The sequence below is a fragment of the Pseudophryne corroboree genome, chromosome 1 (assembly GCF_028390025.1).
Source record: "Pseudophryne corroboree isolate aPseCor3 chromosome 1, aPseCor3.hap2, whole genome shotgun sequence".
Classification (NCBI taxonomy): Eukaryota; Metazoa; Chordata; class Amphibia; order Anura; family Myobatrachidae; genus Pseudophryne; species Pseudophryne corroboree.
In genome coordinates, this window is record NC_086444.1 from 331,927,337 (window position 1) to 331,946,531 (window position 19,195).

At 49.8% G+C, this 19,195-nt stretch overlaps 1 protein-coding gene across 4 annotated transcripts in view; it reads left to right on the forward strand.

Moving 5' to 3' along the window:
* Nucleotides 1-19,195, forward strand: part of PIWIL1 (piwi like RNA-mediated gene silencing 1) — a 1,090,590-nt gene that overhangs the window by 228,514 nt on the left and 842,881 nt on the right. For all 4 annotated transcript variants that reach the window (XM_063964616.1, XM_063964613.1, XM_063964615.1 and 1 more), the window contains exon 6: nt 17,603-17,724. In XM_063964616.1, the coding sequence (XP_063820686.1) occupies nt 17,603-17,724 (122 nt within the window). The remainder of the gene's footprint in view (nt 1-17,602; nt 17,725-19,195) is intronic.

The window sequence follows — 19,195 nt, forward strand, 5'->3', positions numbered from 1 at the left end:
CAATATTTCCACTAAATTGTTCTGTAATGAGAAAGACGCAATACTTAAGACAGTCGATGACTGAGTTTATGAACAGAGACTCAGTCCCCAAACCAGCGTCTCAGTCCCCTGCCATTTGTCCGCAAAAGCGTCCTTTGGCCCATATCCTGCAGTCTGACTCTGATGATGAGGGGTCAGACATGGAGGAGGGGGAGGTGGATGCAGAGGTGGGGGAAGCTACTCTATCACAGGGAATAGAGGCTCTCATAGAAGCTATTAGAGAGGTTTTGCATATCCTTGATAAATTAACAGAGGAGACTGAGGAATCTTATTTGAATGTAAAAAATAAATCCTCAGCCACTTTTCCTGTGTCAAAGGAACTAAATACCCTGTTTGAAGAACCGTGGGTTAATCCTGGTAGGAAATGTAAAATCCCTAAAAGGTTGATATCCTCTTCCTTTTCGTCCTGAGGATAGGAAAATATGGGAAAATCCACCGATAGTGGATGCATCAGTATCCAGGCTGTCACAGAAAAATGTATTTCCTGTCCCTGGTGCAGCCTCCCTAAAAGACACGGCTGATGGTAGAATTGAGAATACACTCAAATCTTTGTATACAGCTGCCGGGGTGTCACAGAGACCCAATATAGCATGTGGGTGGATTACTAAGGCCATTGCAGAATGATCGGGTAACCTAATTGAGGGGTTAGGTACCTTGCCTAGGGGGGGATTATTTCTCTAACGTCCTAGTGGAAGCTGGGGATTCCGTAAGGACCATGGGGAATAGACGGGCTCCGCAGGAGACTGGGCACTCTAAGAAAGATTTAGTACTACTGGTGTGCACTGGCTCCTCCCTCTATGCCCCTCCTCCAGACCTCAGTTAGAATCTGTGCCCGGACAGAGCTGGGTGCATTTTAGTGAGCTCTCCTGAGCTTGCTAATAAGAAAGTATTTTAGTTAGGTTTTTTATTTTCAGAGAGCTTCTGCTGGCAACAGACTCTCTGCTACGTGGGACTGAGGGGAGAGAAGCAAACCTACTAACTGCGGCTAGGTTGCGCTTCGTAGGCTACTGGACACCATTAGCTCCAGAGGGATCGAACACAGGAACCTAACCTTGGTCGTCCGTTCCCGGAGCCGCGCCGCTGTCCCCCTCACAGAGCCAGAAGACAGAAGCCGGCGGGTTGAAGCAAGAAGACGTCAAAATCGGCGGCAGAAGACTCCTGTCTTCATATGAGGTAGCGCACAGCACTGCAGCTGTGCGCCATTGCGCCCACACTAACCCACACACTCCGGTCACTGTAGGGTGCAGGGCGCAGGGGGGGGGCGCCCTGGGCAGCAATTGGGGCGCCCTGGGCAGCAATTGATTACCTCCTGGCAAAAAAGCAGCATATATACAGCTGGGCACTGTAATATGCATGAGCCCCCGCCATTAATTTTACACAATCGCGGGACAGAAGCCCGCCGCTGAGGGGGCGGGGCCTTCTTCCTCAGCACTCATCAGCGCCATTTTCTCTCCGGCAGACTCACGGTAGAAAGAGGGTAAAAAGAGAGGGGGGGCACATAAATTTAGCGCATTAATCATATACAGCAGCTACTGGGTAAACACTAAGTTACTGTGTGATTCCTGGGTCATATAACGCTGGGGTGTGTGCTGGCATACTCTCTCTCTGTCTCTCCAAAAGTCCTTGTGGGGGTCCTGTCCTCATATAGAGCATCCCCTGTGTGTGTGGTGTGTCAGTACGCGTGTGTCGACATGTTTGACGAGGAGGGCTATGTGGAGGCAGAGCAGGTGCAGATGAATGACGTGTCTCCGACAACGGCGCCGACACCTGATTGGATGGATATGTTGAAGGTGTTAAATGATAATGTAAACTCCTTGCATAAAAGGTTTGATAAAGCGGATGCCTTGGGACAGTCGGGGTCTCAGCCCATGCCTGATCCTACAGCGCAGAGGCCGTCAGGGTCTCAGAAGCGCCCACTATCCAAAATTGTTGACACAGATATCGACACGGATTCTGACTCCAGTGTCGATGACGATGATGCAAAATTGCAGCCTAAAATGGCTAAAGCCATCCGCTACATGATTATAGCAATGAAGGATGTATTGCACATATCAGAGGTAAACCCTGTCCCTGACAAGAGGGTTTATATGTATGGGGAGAAAAAGCAAGAGGTGACTTTTCCCCCTTCACATGAGTTAAATGAGTTATGTGAAAAAGCGTGGGATTCCCCCGATAGGAAAGTGCTGATTTCCAAAAGGTTATTTATGGCGTACCGTTTCCCGCCAACGGACAGGATGCGCTGGGAATCCTCCCCTAGGGTAGATAAAGCTCTGACACGCTTTTCTAAGAAGGTGGCCCTGCCGTCACAGGACACGGCCTCCCTAAAGGATCCTGCCGATAGAAAGCAGGAAAGTATCCTGAAGTCTGTTTATACACATTCAGGTACTCTACTGAGGCCGGCAATTGCGTCGGCCTGGATGTGTAGTGCTGTAGCAGCATGGACAGATAATCTGTCTGAGGAACTGGATACCTTAGACAAGGATACCATTTTACTGACCCTAGGGCATATAAAAGACGCTGTCCTATATATGAGGGATGCCCAGAGGGACATTTGCCTACTGGGCTCTAGAATAAATGCAATGTCAATTTCTGCCAGAAGGGTCCTGTGGACTCGGCAATGGACAGGTGATGCCGACTCCAAAAAGCACATGGAGGTTTTACCTTACAAGGGTGAGGAATTGTTTGGGGACGGTCTCTCGGACCTAGTTACCACAGCTACGGCTGGGAAGTCAAATTTTTTGCCATATATTCCCTCACAGCCTAAGAAAGCACCGTATTACCAAATGCAGTCCTTTCGATCACAAAGAAGCAAGAAGGTCAGAGGTGCATCCTTTCTTGCCAGAGGCAGGGGTAGAGGAAAGAAGCTGCACCATACAGCTAGCTCACAGGAACAGAAGTCCTCCCCGGCTTCCACTAAATCCACCGCATGACGCTGGGGCTCCACAGGTGGAGCCAGGAGCGGTGGGGGCGCGTCTCCGAAATTTCAGCCACCAGTGGGTTCGCGCACAGGTGGATCCCTGGGCTATACGGATTGTGTCTCAGGGATACAAGCTGGAATTCGAAGTGATGCCCCCTCACCGTTACCTCAAATCGGCCCTGCCAGCTTCCCCCATGGAAAGGGAAGTAGTGTTAGCGGCAATTCACAAGTTATATCTCCAGCAGGTGGTGGTAAAGGTTCCCCTCCTTCAACAGGGAAGGGGATACTATTCCACAATGTTTGTGGTACCGAATCCGGACGGTTCGGTCAGACCCATATTGAATTTAAAGTCCCTGAACATTTATCTGAAAAGATTCAAGTTCAAAATGGAATCGCTCAGAGCGGTCATTGCAAGCCTGGAAGAGGGGGATTTTATGGTGTCTCTGGACATCAAGGATGCTTACCTGCATGTCCCCATTTATCCACCTCATCAGGAGTACCTCAGATTTGTGGTACAGGACTGTCATTACCAATTCCTGACGTTGCCGTTTGGTCTCTCCACGGCACAGAGAATATTTACCAAGGTAATGGCGGAAATGATGGTGATCCTGAGAAAGCAAGGAGTCACAGTTATCCCATACTTGGACGATCTCCTCATAAAGGCGAGGTCCAGAGAGCAGTTGCTGATCAGCGTAGCACACTCTCAGGAAGTGTTGCAGCAGCATGGCTGGATTCTGAATATCCCAAAGTCACAGCTGATTCCTACGACGCGTCTGCCCTTTCTGGGCATGATTCTGGACACAGACCAGAAGAAGGTGTTTCTCCCGGCGGAGAATGCTCAGGAGCTCGTGACTCTAGTCAGAGACCTCTTAAAACCGAAACAGGTGTCGGTGCATCACTGCACGCGAGATCTGGGAAAGATGGTGGCATCGTACGAAGCCATTCCCTTCAGCAGGTTCCATGCGAGGATCTTTCAGTGGGATCTGTTGGACAAGTGGTCCGGATCGCATCTTCAGATGCATCGGCTGATCATCCTGTCCCCGAGAGCCAGGGTGTCTCTTCTGTGGTGGCTGCAGAGTGCTCACCTTCTCGAGGGCCGCAGGTTCGGCATACAGGACTCGGTCCTGGTGACCACGGATGCGAGCCTCCGAGGATGGGGGGCAGTCACTCAGGGAAGAAACTTCCAAGGGTTGTGGTCAAGTCAGGAGGCTTGTCTGCACATAAATATCCTGGAACTAAGGGCCATATACAACGCCCTGAGTCAAGCGGAGCCTCTGCTTCGCAACCAACCGGTGCTGATTCAGTCAGACAACATCACCGTAGTGGCTCATGTAAACCGCCAGGGCGGCACAAGAAGCAGAGTGGTGATGGCGGAAGCCACCAGGATTCTTCGTTGGGCGGAGAATCACGTGCAAGCACTGTCAGCAGTGTTCATTCCGGGAGTGGACAACTGGGAAGCAGACTTCCTCAGCAGGCACGACCTCCACCCGGGAGAGTGGAGACTTCATCACGAAGTCTTCACTCAGATTACAAATCGATGTGAACTGCCACAGGTGGACATGATGGCATCCCGTCTTAACAAAAAGCTACAAAGGTATTGCGCCAGGTCAAGAGACCCTTAGGCGATAGCTGTGGATGCACTAGTAACACCGTGGGTGTTCCAGTCGGTCTATGTGTTTCCTCCTCTTCCTCTCATACCCAAGGTGCTGAGAATCGTAAGAAAAAGAGGAGTGAGAACAATACTCATTGTTCCGGATTGGCCAAGAAGGACTTGGTACCCGGAACTGCAAGAAATGCTCATAGAGGACCCATGGCCTCTGTCTCTCAGACAGGACCTGTTGCAACAGGGGCCCTGTCTGTTCCAAGACTTACCACGGCTGCGTTTGACGGCATGGCGGTTGAACGCAGGATCCTAGCGGAAAAAGGCATTCCGGGTGAAGTTATTCCTACTCTGATAAAGGCTAGGAAGGACGTGACAGCAAAACACTATCACCGTATATGGCGAAAATATGTTGCCTGGTGTGTGGCCAGGAAGGCCCCTACAGAGGAATTCCAGCTGGGCCGGTTCCTGCACTTCCTACAGTCTGGAGTGACTATGGGCTTGAAGTTGGGGTCCATAAAGGTCCAGATTTCGGCCCTATCCATTTTCTTTCAAAAGGAACTGGCTTCTCTTCCTGAAGTTCAGACGTTTGTTAAGGGAGTGCTGCATATTCAGCCCCCTTTTGTGCCACCAGTGGCACCTTGGGATCTCAACGTGGTGCTGGGTTTCCTGAAATCTCACTGGTTTGAGCCACTTAAGACCGTGGAGCTAACTTATCTCACGTGGAAGGTGGTCATGCTATTGGCCTTAGCTTCGGCTAGGCGTGTGTCACAATTGGCGGCTTTGTCATGTAAAAGCCCCTATCTGGTTTTCCATATGGACAGGGCAGAATTACGGACTCGTCCGCAATTTCTGCCGAAGGTGGTGTCATCTTTTCATTTGAACCAACCTATTGTGGTGCCTGCGGCTACTCGTGACTTGGAGGATTCCAAGTTGCTTGATGTAGTCAGGGCTTTGAAGATCTATGTAGCCAGGACGGCTGGAGTCAGGAAGACTGACTCGCTGTTTATCCTGTATGCATCCAACAATCTGGGTGCTCCTGCTTCAAAGCAAACCATTGCTCGCTGGATCTGTAACACGATTCAGCAGGCTTATTCTGCGAATGGATTGCCGCATCCAAAATCAGTGAAAGCCCATTCCACAAGGAAAGTGGGCTCTTCTTGGGCGGCTGCGCGAGGGGTCTCGGCATTACAGCTTTGCCGAGCAGCTACTTGGTCGGGTTCAAACACATTTGCTAAGTTCTACAAGTTTGATACCCTGGCTGAGGAGGACCTTCTGTTTGCCCATTCGGTGCTGCAGAGTCATCCGCACTCTCCCGCCTGTTTGGGAGCTTTGGTTTAATCCCCATGGTCCTTACGGAGTCCCCAGCATCCACTAGGACGTTAGAGAAAATAAAATTTTACTCACCGGTAAATCTATTTCTCGTAGTCCGTAGTGGATGCTGGGCGCCCGTCCCAAGTGCGGACTTTCTGCAATACGTGTATATAGTTATTGCTTATTAAAGGGTTATGTTATGTTGGCATCCATTGTTTGATGCTCTGTTGTTGTTCATACTGTTGACTGGGTAAGTTTATCACAAGTTATATGGTGTGATTGGTGTGGCTGGTATGAGTCTTACCCTGGATTCCAAAATCCTTTCCTTGTAATGTCAGCTCTTCCGGGCACAGTTTCCTTAACTGAGGTCTGGAGGAGGGGCATAGAGGGAGGAGCCAGTGCACACCAGTAGTACTATATCTTTCTTAGAGTGCCCAGTCTCCTGCGGAGCCCGTCTATTCCCCATGGTCCTTACGGAGTCCCCAGCATCCACTACGGACTACGAGAAATAGATTTACCGGTGAGTAAAATCCTATTTTTGCTCCTGCAACATATACAGGACTCTGCAAATTTTATGGTGGAAGCCATAAAAGAAATAGGCTTGCTTATGGCACTATCAGCACGCAGAGGCTTTTGGCTTCGCCAGTGGACTGCTGACATGTACTCCAGGAAAGGCGTGGAATGCCTACCCTTCACTGGAGAGGCCTTATTTGGAGATTAACTAGACAAATGGATCTCCAAAGCTACTGCGGGTAAGTCTACGTATCTTCCTTCTGCAGCTCCACCAGCCAGGAAGGCTTACTCAGGACCTAATTTACAATCCTTTCGGACTGCTAAATTTAAGGGTAAAACCAGAGGTTCTTCTACAGCCACCAGAGGCGCTAGAGGTAAACCACGAAAACCAGCAACCGCAGGTTCACAGGAACAGAGCTCAAGTTCTTCTTCCTCAAAGCCTTCAGCATGACGTTGGACCGCAATTCCTGGAAGACCGGCAGGTGGAAGCCAGGCTAAAATTTTTCAGTCACATCTGGACAGCATCATGCCAGGATCCCTGGGTTATAGATCTTATTTCCCAGGGTTACAGACTGGAGTTTCAGGAGCTCCCACCTCACAGATACTTCAATTCAGGCTTACCAGTTTCACAGGAAGCAAGTTTAACCTTACCTGATGCCATTCAAAAACTGGTACAGACTCAGGTCATTGTTCCAGTTCCACCTCATCTGCAAAACGGGATATTATTCCAACCTGTTTGTTTGTACCGAATCCGGACGGTTCGGTAAGGCCAATGTTGAACCTCAAGTCGTTGAACCCGTACTTACGAGTGTTCAAATTCAAGATGGAGTCTCGAGAGCGTTGATCTCAGGTGTGGTGGAGGGGGAATTCCCAGTGTCTCTGGATATCAAGGGTGCGTACCTTCACATTCCGATCTGGTCGCCTCATCAGGCTTATCTACGGTTTGTCACTAGCAGTTCCAGGCCCTGCCACTTGGTCTCTCCACAGCATCGAGAGTGTTCACCAAGGTGATGGCAGAGATGATGTTTCTACTCCACAAACAGGGAGTGAACTTAATTCCATACCTGGATGATCTTCTGATAAAGGCACTGTCCAGGGAGTGGTTGATGGACAGTGTTCGCCTCTCAACCGCACTACTCCTGGATCACGGGTGTATTCTGAATTTACCAAATCTCACCTGGAACCGACGCAGAGACTTCTCTTTCTGGGAATGACACTGGACACGGAATCTCAGAGCGTGTTCCTTCCTGTGGAGTAGGCTATGGAAATCCAGTCGATGGTTCGGGCTGTTCTGAAGCCAACCCGGATTTCGGTGCAGCTGTGCATTCACCTTCTGGGGAAAATGGTGGCCTCTTACGAGGCGCATCAGTTCTGAAGGTTCCATGCGAGGTCCTTCCTGCTAGATCTGTTGGACAAATGGTCCGGATCACATCTTAACATGCACAACCAGGATCTCCCTTTTGTGGTAGTTACAGATTTCTCACATCGTCGAGGGTCGGAGATTCGGGATTTAGAATTGAATTCTTCTAACCACGGACACAACCCTTGGAGGTTGGGAAGCAGTCAACCAGGGGGTGCAGTTTCAAGGAAGATGGTCAAGTCAGCACGTCGTCCTTCCAATAAACATCTTGGAACTCAGGGCTATCTACAATGCCCTTCTGCAGGCCTCATCCTTACTACGGAATCAGGCCATTCAAGTCCATTCGGACAATGTAGCTGCGGTAACGTACATAAAATGACAGGGAGGAACTAAAAGCAAAGCAGCAATGTCAGAGGTGTCATGAATTCTCCTCTGGGATGAAAAACTTGCCGTGGCGTTGTCGGCGGTTTTCATTCCGGTAGTACTCATCTGGGAAGCAGACTTCCTCAGCAGACACGACCTGCACCCGGGGGAGTGGATCCTTCACCCAGAAGTGTTCTGGTGCTTCACACGTCGGTGGGGACATCCACAGATCGACATGATGGCCTCTCGTCTCAACAAGATGCACAGGCGGTATTGTTCCAGGTCGAGAGACCCACAAGCAGTGGCGGTAGACGCTCTGACAGCTCCATGGGTCTACCAGATGGTGTACGTGTTTCCTCCACTTCCTTTGATCCCAAGGATTCTAAAAAGAATAAGAAGGGAAAAGGTTCAAGCAATACTCTTTGCTCCGGACTGGCCAAGAAGGACCTGGTACGCGGACCTTCTGGAGATGCTCCTCAAAGATCCGTGGCCTCTGCCTCTTCGCGAGGAGCTTCTGCAACAGGGCCCATTTGCCTATCAAGACATAACGCGGCTATGTTTAACGGCATGGAGGTTGAACGGCTGATCCTAGCCAGGAGAGGGATTCCTGATAAGGTCATCCTAACTATGCTCTAAGCCAGAAAAAGGGTAATGTCTAAACATTACTACAGTATGTGGAAGAAGTATGTTTCTTGGTGTGAGAACAGAGAATATTCTGGGGTGGAATTTCATCTGGACGTCTCCTGTTTTTTCTGCAGTCGGGAGTGGATGTGGGGCTACGCCTAGGTTCCCTTAAAGTCCTGATTTCGGCCTTGTGTATTTTCTTTCAGAAACAATTGGCTTCTCTCCCTAAGGTCCAGACGTTCTTGAAAGGTGTTGTGCACATCAAGCCTACCTTTGTGCCTCCTACGGCACCTTGGGACCTCAATTTGGTGCTGCGTTTCCTCCAGTCGGATTGGTTTGATCCGTTACAGAAGGTAGACGTAAAGTATCTTTCTTGGAAGACTGTCACACTATTGGCCTTGGCCTCGGCATGACGTGTGTTCGAACTAAGGGCTTTGTCTCACAAGAGTCCCTATTTAATTTTCCATGAGGATAGAGCGGAACGCAGAACTAGTCGGCATATTCTAATGTAGTGTCCGCTTTTCACATCAACCAACCTATTGTGGTTCCGGCTGTGACGGACACCTCTGCTACTTCAAAGTCTTTGGATGTTGTGAGAGCTTTGAAGGTTTATGTAAAGAGAACAGCTCGTCACAGAAAATCCGACTCGTTGTTCGTTCTCTGTGATCCCAATAAAATTGGGTGTCCTGCTTCAAACCAGTCTATTGCACGCTGGATCCAGCATGCTTATTCCACTGCAGGATTGCCGGTTCCAAAATCTGTACTGGCCCACTCTACTAGTTCGGTGGGTTCCTCTTGGGCAGCTGCCCGGGGTGTCTCGGCTTTACAGCTCTGCCGAGCAGCTACTTGGTCAGGTTCGAACACGTTTGCAAAGTTCTACAAGTTCGATACTTTGGCCTCTGAGGACCTTCAGTTTGGTCAAGTCAGATCTGCAGGAACCTAAGCACTCTCCCACCCGGTTTGGGAGCTTTGGTACTTCTCCATGGTACTAAATGGATTCCCAGTATCCTCTAAGACAGAGATTTTCAACCTTTTACAACTCGTGGGCACACTGAACAAGATTCAAATATTGCCAGGTCACATTCAAATACAATGGTGATGCATGGTGCAGTTGCGTGTCTTAAGATGTCATGTCACAGCTTCTCCATAGGTAACGCCTGAGCCCGTGGCTTATCTATAATGGGTGCAGTGTGCGCAGTGCACACAGGCCCCTGGGTCCAGAGGGTGCCTACACCGCACACTCTGCACCCATTTCTTCTATACTCTCTTTCGGCATCCATCGGTGACTATGTGTGGGCCCCCTCCTCTCCCGTTGCTACTAGCGTACTGAGCACTAGAGACTCTGGCACAGTGCCAGAGTCTTCAGCGCATGCGCAGGATTCCGGAAAAATGGTGCGGCAGCAATTTTTGGGGAGTTCGGTGCATGCGCTGTAGGCTCATGCACTGTGCAAGAGTCTCAGTGTTGAGAGCGCTAACAGCAGCGGTGATGGCTACAGGAGAGGTGGGGACCACACACGGAGTCTGCACACGGGTCCCCTCCTCTCTAGAAACGCCTCTGGCCTGAGCCACATCTGAGAAAGCCAGGAGAGCCCAACACTGCCCGGGCCCAAAATTAGAACTGGCTCTGCAACCACTAAACCCACCAGTATTGATTGTTTAAGGGCCTCAGTAGCAGCAAAACACTGACTGGCCTGGCTGTGCTTCTACGGCGGCACACCTGGAGACTGCTCAGGGCACACTAGTGTGCCACGGCACAGTGGTTGAAAAACACTGCTCTAGGACGTAAGCGAAAATAGGATTTTAGTTACCTACCGGTAAATTCTTTTCTCATAGTCCGTAGGGGATTCTGGGAATCCATTTAGTACCATGGGGTATAGACTGGTCCACTTGGTGCCTTGGGCACTTTAAGAATTTGATAGTGTGCGCTGGCTCCTCCCTCCATGCCCCTCCTACGCAGGATTCCGGAAAAATGGTGCGGCAGCAATTTTTTGGGAGTCCGGTGCATGCGCTGTAGGCTCATGCACTGTGCAAGAGTCTCAGTGCTGAGAGCGCTAACAGCAGCGGTGATGGCTACAGGAGAGGTGGGGACCACACACGGAGTCTGCACACGGGTCCCCTCCTCTCTAGAAACGCCTCTGGCCTGAGCCACATCTGAGAAAGCCAGGAGAGCCCAACACTGCCCGGGCCCAAAATTAGAACTGGCTCTGCAACCACTAAACCCACCAGTATTGATTGTTTCAGGGCCTCAGTAGCAGCAAAACACTGACTGGCCTGGCTGTGCTTCTACGGCGGCACACCTGGAGACTGCTCAGGGCACACTAGTGTGCCACGGCACAGTGGTTGAAAAACACTGCTCTAGGACGTAAGCGAAAATAGGATTTTAGTTACCTACCGGTAAATTCTTTTCTCATAGTCCGTAGGGGATTCTGGGAATCCATTTAGTACCATGGGGTATAGACTGGTCCACTTGGTGCCTTGGGCACTTTAAGAATTTGATAGTGTGCGCTGGCTCCTCCCTCCATGCCCCTCCTACTAGACTCAGTCTAGGAAACTGTGCCTGAGCAGACGGACATACTTTGAGAGAACGATAGATAAGGAAAGTTGTGAGATTACGAACCAGCACACACAGAACAAGAGGAAAGCCAAGCTAATCAAACTTGAAACCAGGAACAGCAACAGCTGAAACAACCAGAATACTTAACCAAGTAACAGTGCAGGAAAAACGAAGCACCGGGCTGGCACCCAGTATCCTCTACGGACTACGAGAAATGGATTTACATGTAGGTAATTAAAATCCTATTTCTCTGACGTCCTAGTGGATGCTGGGAACTCCGTAAGGACCAGGGGGAATAGCGGCTCCGCAGGAGACTGGGCACAAAAAGTAAAAGCTTTAGACTAGCTGGTGTGCACTGGCTCCTCCCCCTATGACCCTCCTCCAAGCCTCAGTTAGATTTTTGTGCCCGAACGAGAAGGGTGCAAGCTAGGTGGCTCTCCTGAGCTGCTTAGAAGTAAAAGTTTAAATAGGTTTTTTATTTTCAGTGAGTCCTGCTGGCAACAGGCTCACTGCATCGTGGGACTAAGGGGAGAAGAAGCGAACTCACCTGACTGCAGAGTGGATTGGGCTTCTTGGCTACTGGACATTAGCTCCAGAGAGACGATCACAGGTTCAGCCTGGATGGGTCCCGGAGCCGCGCCGCCGGCCCCCTTACAGAGCCAGAAGAGCGAAGAGGTCCGGAGAAAGCGGCGGCAGAAGACGTTCCTGTCTTCAAATAAGGTAGCGCACAGCACTGCAGCTGTGCGCCATTGCTCTCAGCACACTTCACACTCCGGTCACTGAGGGTGCAGGGCGCTGGGGGGGAGCGCCCTGAGACGCAATAAAAACGATATAAAAACCTTATATGGCTAAAAAAAATGCATCACATATAGCTCCTGGGCTATATGGATGCATTTATCCCCTGCCAGTTTCCTGAAAAAAGCGGGAGAAAAGGCCGCCGTGAAGGGGGCGGAGCCTTTCTCCTCAGCACACAAGCGCCATTTTCTTTCACAGCTCCGCTGGAAGGACGGCTCCCTGACTCTCCCCTGCAGTCCTGCACTACAGAAACAGGGTAAAACAGAGAGGGGGGCACTATTGGCAGCTAATATATAAATACAGCAGCTATAACAGGGAGTAACACTTATATAAGGTTATCCCTGTATATATATATATATATATATATATATATAGCGCTCTGGTGTGTGCTGGCAAACTCTCCCTCTGTCTCCCCAAAGGGCTAGTGGGGTCCTGTCCTCTATCAGAGCATTCCCTGTGTGTGTGCTGGGTGTCGGTACGATTGTGTCGACATGTATGAGGAGGAAAATGATGTGGAAGCAGAGCAATTGCCTGTGTTAGTGATGTCACCCCCTAGGGAGTCGACACCTGACTGGATGGTAGTAATTAAAGAATTACGTGACAACGTCAGCACTTTGCAAAAAACTGTTGACGACATGAGACAGCCGACAAATCAATTAGTGCCTGTTCAGGCGTCTCAGACACCGTCAGGGACGCTAAAACGCCCGTTACCTCAGATGGTCGACACAGACCCTGACACGGATACTGAATCCAGTGTCGACGGTGACGAGACAAACGTAATGTCCAGTAGGGCCACACGTTACATGATCACGGCAATGAAGGAGGCTTTGAACATTTCTGACACTACAAGTACCACAAAAAAGGGTATTATGTGGGGTGTGAAAAAAGTACCAGTGGTTTTTCCTGAGTCAGATGAATTAAATGAGGTGTGTGATAAAGCGTGGGTTTCCCCCGATAAAAAACTGCTGATTTCTAATAAATTATTGGCACTATACCATTTCCCGCCAGAGGTTAGGGCACGTTGGGAAACACCCCCTAGGGTAGATAAGGCGCTCACACGCTTATCAAAACAAGTGGCGTTACCGTCTCCTGATACGGCCGCTCTCAAGGAACCAGCTGATAGAAGGCTGGAAAATATCTTAATAGGTATATACACACATACCGGTGTTATACTGCGACCAGCGATCGCCTCAGCCTGGATGTGCAGCGCTGGAGTGGCTTGGTCGGATTCCCTGACTGAAAATATTGATACCCTGGATAGGGACAGTATATTATTAACTATAGAGCATTTAAAGGATGCATTACTATATATGCGAGATGCACAGAGGGATATTTGCACCCTGGCATCTAGAGTAAGTGCGATGTCCATTTCTGCCAGAAGAACGTTATGGACGCGACAGTGGTCAGGTGATGCGGATTCCAAACGACATATGGAAGTATTGCCGTATAAAGGGGAGGAGTTATTTGGGGTCGGTCTATCTGACCTGGTGGCCACAGCAACGGCTGGAAAATCCACCTTTTTACCCCAGGTCACCTCTCAGCAGAAAAAGACACCGTCTTTTCAAACCCAGTCCTTTCGTCCCTATAAGGGCAAGAGGGAAAAAGGCCGCTCGTTCCTGCCCCGGGGCAGAGGAAGGGGAAAAAGACTGCACCATGCAGCCTCTTCCCAGGAGCAGAAGCCCTCCCCCGCTTCTGCCAAGTCCTCAGCATGACGCTGGGGCTCTGCAAGCAGACTCGGGCACGGTGGGGGGCCGTCTCAAGAATTTCAGCGCGCAGTGGGCTCACTCGCAAGTGGACCCCTGGATCCTGCAGGTAGTATCACAGGGGTACAAATTGGAATTCGAGACGTCTCCCCCTCGCCGGTTCCTGAAGTCTGCTCTACCAACGTCTCCCTCCGACAGGGAGGCAGTATTGGAAGCTATTCACAAGCTGTATTCCCAGCAGGTGATAATCAAGGTACCCCTCCTACAACAGGGAAAGGGGTATTATTCCACGCTGTTTGTGGTACCGAAGCCGGACGGCTCGGTGAGACCAATTTTAAATCTAAAATCTTTGAACACTTACATAAAAAGGTTCAAATTCAAGATGGAGTCACTCAGAGCAGTGATAGCGTACCTGGAAGAAGGGAACTATATGGTATCTCTAGACATCAAGGATGCTTATCTCCATGTCCCAATCTACCCTTCTCACCAAGGGTACCTCAGGTTTGTGATACAAAACTGTCATTATCAGTTTCAGACGCTGCCGTTTGGATTGTCCACGGCACCACGGGTCTTTACCAAGGTAATGGCCGAAATGATGATTCTTCTTCGAAGAAAAGGCGTATTAATTATCCCTTACTTGGACGATCTCCTGATAAGGGCAAGGTCCAGGGAACAGTTAGAGGTCGGAGTAGCACTATCTCAGGTAGTGCTACGTCAGCACGGGTGGATTCTAAATATCCCAAAATCACAGCTGATTCCAACAACACGTCTACTGTTCCTAGGGATGATTCTGGACACAGTCCAGAAAAAGGTGTTTCTCCCGGAGGAGAAGGCCAGGGAGTTATCCGAGCTAGTCAGGAACCTCCTAAAACCAGGACAAGTGTCAGTGCATCAGTGCACGAGAGTCCTGGGAAAAATGGTGGCTTCTTATGAAGCGATTCCATTCGGAAGATTCCATGCAAGAACTTTTCAGTGGGATCTGCTGGACAAATGGTCCGGATCGCATCTTCAGATGCATCAGCGGATAACCCTATCTCCAAGGACAAGGGTATCTCTCCTGTGGTGGTTACAGAAGGCTCATCTTCTAGAGGGCCGCAGATTCGGCATTCAGGATTGGATGCTGGTAACCACGGATGCCAGCCTGAGAGGCTGGGGAGCAGTCACACAGGGAAGAAATTTCCAGGGCTTGTGGTCAAGCATGGAAACGTCTCTTCACATAAATATCCTAGAGCTAAGGGCCATTTACAATGCCCTAAGTCAAGCAAGGCCTCTGCTTCAGGGTCAACCGGTATTGATCCAGTCGGACAACATCACGGCTGTCGCCCACGTAAACAGACACGACCTCCACCCGGGGGAGTGGGGACTTCATCCAGAAGTCTTCCAAGTGATTGTAAACCGTTGGGAAAAACCAAAGGTGGACATGATGGCGTCCCGTCTCAACAAGAAACTGGACAGATATTGCGCCAGGTCAAGGGACCCTCAGGCAATAGCGGTGGACGCTCTGGTAACTCCGTGGGTGTTCCAGTCGGTATATGTGTTCCCTCCTCTTCCTCTCATACCAAAAGTACTGAGAATCATAAGAAGGAGAGGAGTAAGAACGATACTCGTGGCTCCGGATTGGCCAAGAAGAACTTGGTACCCGGAGCTGCAAGAGATGCTCGCGGAGGACCCGTGGCCTCTACCTCTAAGGAAGGACCTGCTCCAGCAGGGACCTTGTCTGTTCCAAGACTTACCGCGGCTGCGTTTGACGGCATGGCGGTTGAACGCCGGATCCTGAAGGAAAAAGGCATTCCAGATGAAGTCATCCCTACCCTGATCAAGGCCAGGAAGGATGTAACTGCAAAAGATTATCATCGCATTTGGCGAAAATATGTTGCGTGGTGTGAGGCCAAGAAGGCCCCTACGGAGGAATTTCAACTGGGTCGTTTCCTACATTTCCTGCAAGCAGGATTGTCTATGGGCCTAAAATTAGGATCCATTAAGGTTCAAATTTCGGCCCTGTCGATCTTCTTCCAGAAAGAACTGGCTTCAGTGCCTGAAGTTCAGACGTTTGTCAAAGGGGTACTGCATATACAGCCTCCTTTTGTGCCTCCAGTGGCACCTTGGGATCTCAATGTAGTTTTAGGGTTCCTAAAATCACATTGGTTTGAACCACTTGCCACAGTGGATTTGAAATATCTCACATGGAAAGTGGTAATGCTGTTGGCCCTGGCTTCAGCCAGGCGTGTATCAGAATTGGCGGCTTTATCCTATAAAAGCCCTTACCTGATATTTCATTCGGATAGGGCGGAATTGAGGACTCGTCCTCAATTTCTCCCTAAGGTGGTTTCAGCGTTTCACATGTATCAACCTATTGTGGTACCTGTGGCTACTAGGGACTTGGAGGACTCCAAGTTGCTGGACGTAGTCAGGGCCCTGAAAATATATGTTTCCAGGACGGCTGGAGTCAGAAAATCTGACTCGCTGTTCATACTGTATGCACCCAACAAGCTGGGTGCTCCTGCTTCTAAGCAGACGATTGCTCGTTGGATTTGTAGTACAATTCAACTTGCACATTCTGTGGCAGGCCTGCCACAGCCAAAATCTGTAAAAGCCCATTCCACAAGGAAGGTGGGCTCTTCTTGGGCGGCTGCCCGATGGGTCTCGGCTTTACAACTTTGCCGAGCAGCTACTTGGTCAGGGGCAAACACGTTTGCTAAATTCTACAAATTTGATACCCTGGCTGAGGAGGACCTGGAGTTCTCTCATTCGGTGCTGCAGAGTCATCCGCACTCTCCCGCCCGTTTGGGAGCTTTGGTATAATCCCCATGGTCCTTACGGAGTTCCCAGCATCCACTAGGACGTCAGAGAAAATAAGAATTTACTTACCGATAATTCTATTTCTCATAGTCCGTAGTGGATGCTGGGCGCCCATCCCAAGTGCGGATTGTCTGCAATACTTGTATATAGTTATTGTTACAAACAAATCGGGTTGTTTATTGTTGGAAGCCATCTTTTCAGAGGCTCCTACGGTTATCATACTGTTAACTGGGTTCAGATCACGAGTTGTACGGTGTGATTGGTGTGGCTGGTATGAGTCTTACCCGGGATTCAAGATCCTTCCTTATTATGTACGCTCGTCCGGGCACAGTATCTTAACTGAGGCTTGGAGGAGGGTCATAGGGGGAGGAGCCAGTGCACACCAGCTAGTCTAAAGCTTTTTACTTTTTGTGCCCAGTCTCCTGCGGAGCCGCTATTCCCCCTGGTCCTTACGGAGTTCCCAGCATCCACTACGGACTATGAGAAATAGAATTATCGGTAAGTAAATTCTTATTTTTTTCTCTCTCCAAGGCTTAGTACGTAGACCCCAGTGAGGCATTTAATTTGCCGGCTGTCAGGAGCCTGATGCCGGAACACCTAGTGAAATACCTGTGTCGGAATCCCCACTCGGGTGGGTGTCCTCTCCACCACACGAGGGGAAATATAACCCTGTGGCGACCGAAGGGACCAGGCCCGAAGAGTGGCAAGTCTCTGGTATTCCGGTTGTAGGGGTCCCGGCATCGTTCTCCTGAACACTGGCATCCGGACAGTTGGGATATCATACTTAATCCGACCCCAGAGTTAGAGACATATTAACAGAAGAAACAGAATTAGACACTCCATTCTTTTTTTTGGGTGCCAAAAGTAATGGGTGCCTGTCTAAAGTTCTAACCGCAGCCCGTAATGTCCAATTTAGACGCCCAAATGGGACACAGCACATTTTAGCTTGCCAGCTTTATGACTGCATCATATTTAGAAACATGATAAATAGTAAGTAACCACTTGTTTGTTTTTATTTCAGGTCAGTGAGGTGTTCAGCCAAACCCGTAATGGAGAGAACGTAAAAATCACAATTACGCTGACAAATGAGTTGCCTCCTTCTTCACCTACATGTTTTCAGTTTTACAATGTGATGTTTCGAAGGTTAGCTGTTTGCCAATATTGGTTAATATTATTGAACATTACAGTATGTTTAAAAGGGAACAGCAGAGTATAACAAAAAATATAGCCTTTTATGAAATCTTCACCCTTCAAATAGAAAAGAATCTAGCTTCTGTTGTATATGTTCTATCAATCAAATTTCAGAATGTTAGTTTGGACTCTCACATTCTTTTCCTTCTTTATGCTCTATAAGAAAATGTAAGCCGGTTTGATATATTGTTTTTTTCTCTGACGTCCTAGTGGATGCTGGGGACTCCGTAAGGACCATGGGGAATAGCGGCTCCGCAGGAGACTGGGTACAACTAAGAAAGATTTAGGACTACCTGGTGTGCACTGGCTCCTCCCTCTGCCCCTCCTCCAGACCTCAGTTAGAATTTTGTGCCCGGCCGAGCTGGTTGCACACTAGGGGCTCTCCTGAGCTCTTAGAAAGAAAGTATATTTAGGTTTTTTATTTTCAGTGAGATCTGCTGGCAACAGACTCACTGCTTCGAGGGACTGAGGGGAGAAGAAGCGAACCTACCTGCTTGCAGCTAGCTTGGGCTTCTTAGGCTACTGGACACCATTAGCTCCAGAGGGATCGAACACAGGCCCAGCCTCGGTCGTCCGTTCCCGGAGCCGCGCCGCCGTCCCCCTTGCAGAGCCAGAAGCAAGAAGAACGTCCAGAAAATCGGCGGCTGAAGACTCCGGTCTTCATTAAGGTAGCGCACAGCACTGCAGCTGTGCGCCATTGCTCCCCATGCACACCTCACACTCCGGTCACTGATGGGTGCAAGGCGCTGGGGGGGGGGGGGGCGCCCTGGGCTGCAATATAAATACCTTAGCTTGGCAAATAAACACATAATATAGTCAGGAAGACTATATATGTGTAAAATCCCCTGCCAAAAATATCCTGAAAAAAGCGGGAGAAGTCCGCCGTGAAGGGGGCGGGGCTATCTCCCTCAGCACACTGGCGCCATTTCCTCTCTCAGCTCCGCTGGAAGGACGCTGCCCAGGCTCTCCCCTGCAGTTTCCAGGCTCAATAGGGTAAAAAAGAGAGGGGGGGGCACTAAATTTAGGCGCAAAATTGTGTATTATAGCAGCTATAGGGGACAAATCACTGTGTGTAGTGTGTATCCCTGTATTATATAGCGCTCTGGTGTGTGCTGGCATACTCTCTGTCTCCCCAAAGGACTTTGTGGGGTCCTGTCCTCAGTCAGAGCATTCCCTGTGTGTGTGCGGTGTGTCGGTACGGCTGTGTCGACATGTTTGATGAGGAGGCTTATGTGGAGGCGGAGCAGGTGCCGATAAATGTGATGTCACCCCCTGCGGGGTCGACACCTGAATGGATGGACATGTGGAAGGAATTACGCGACAGTGTCAACTCCTTACATAAAAGGTTTGACGACATAGCAGATGTGGGACAGCCGGCTGCTCAGCCCGTGCCTGCCCAGGCGTCTCAAAAGCCATCAGGGGC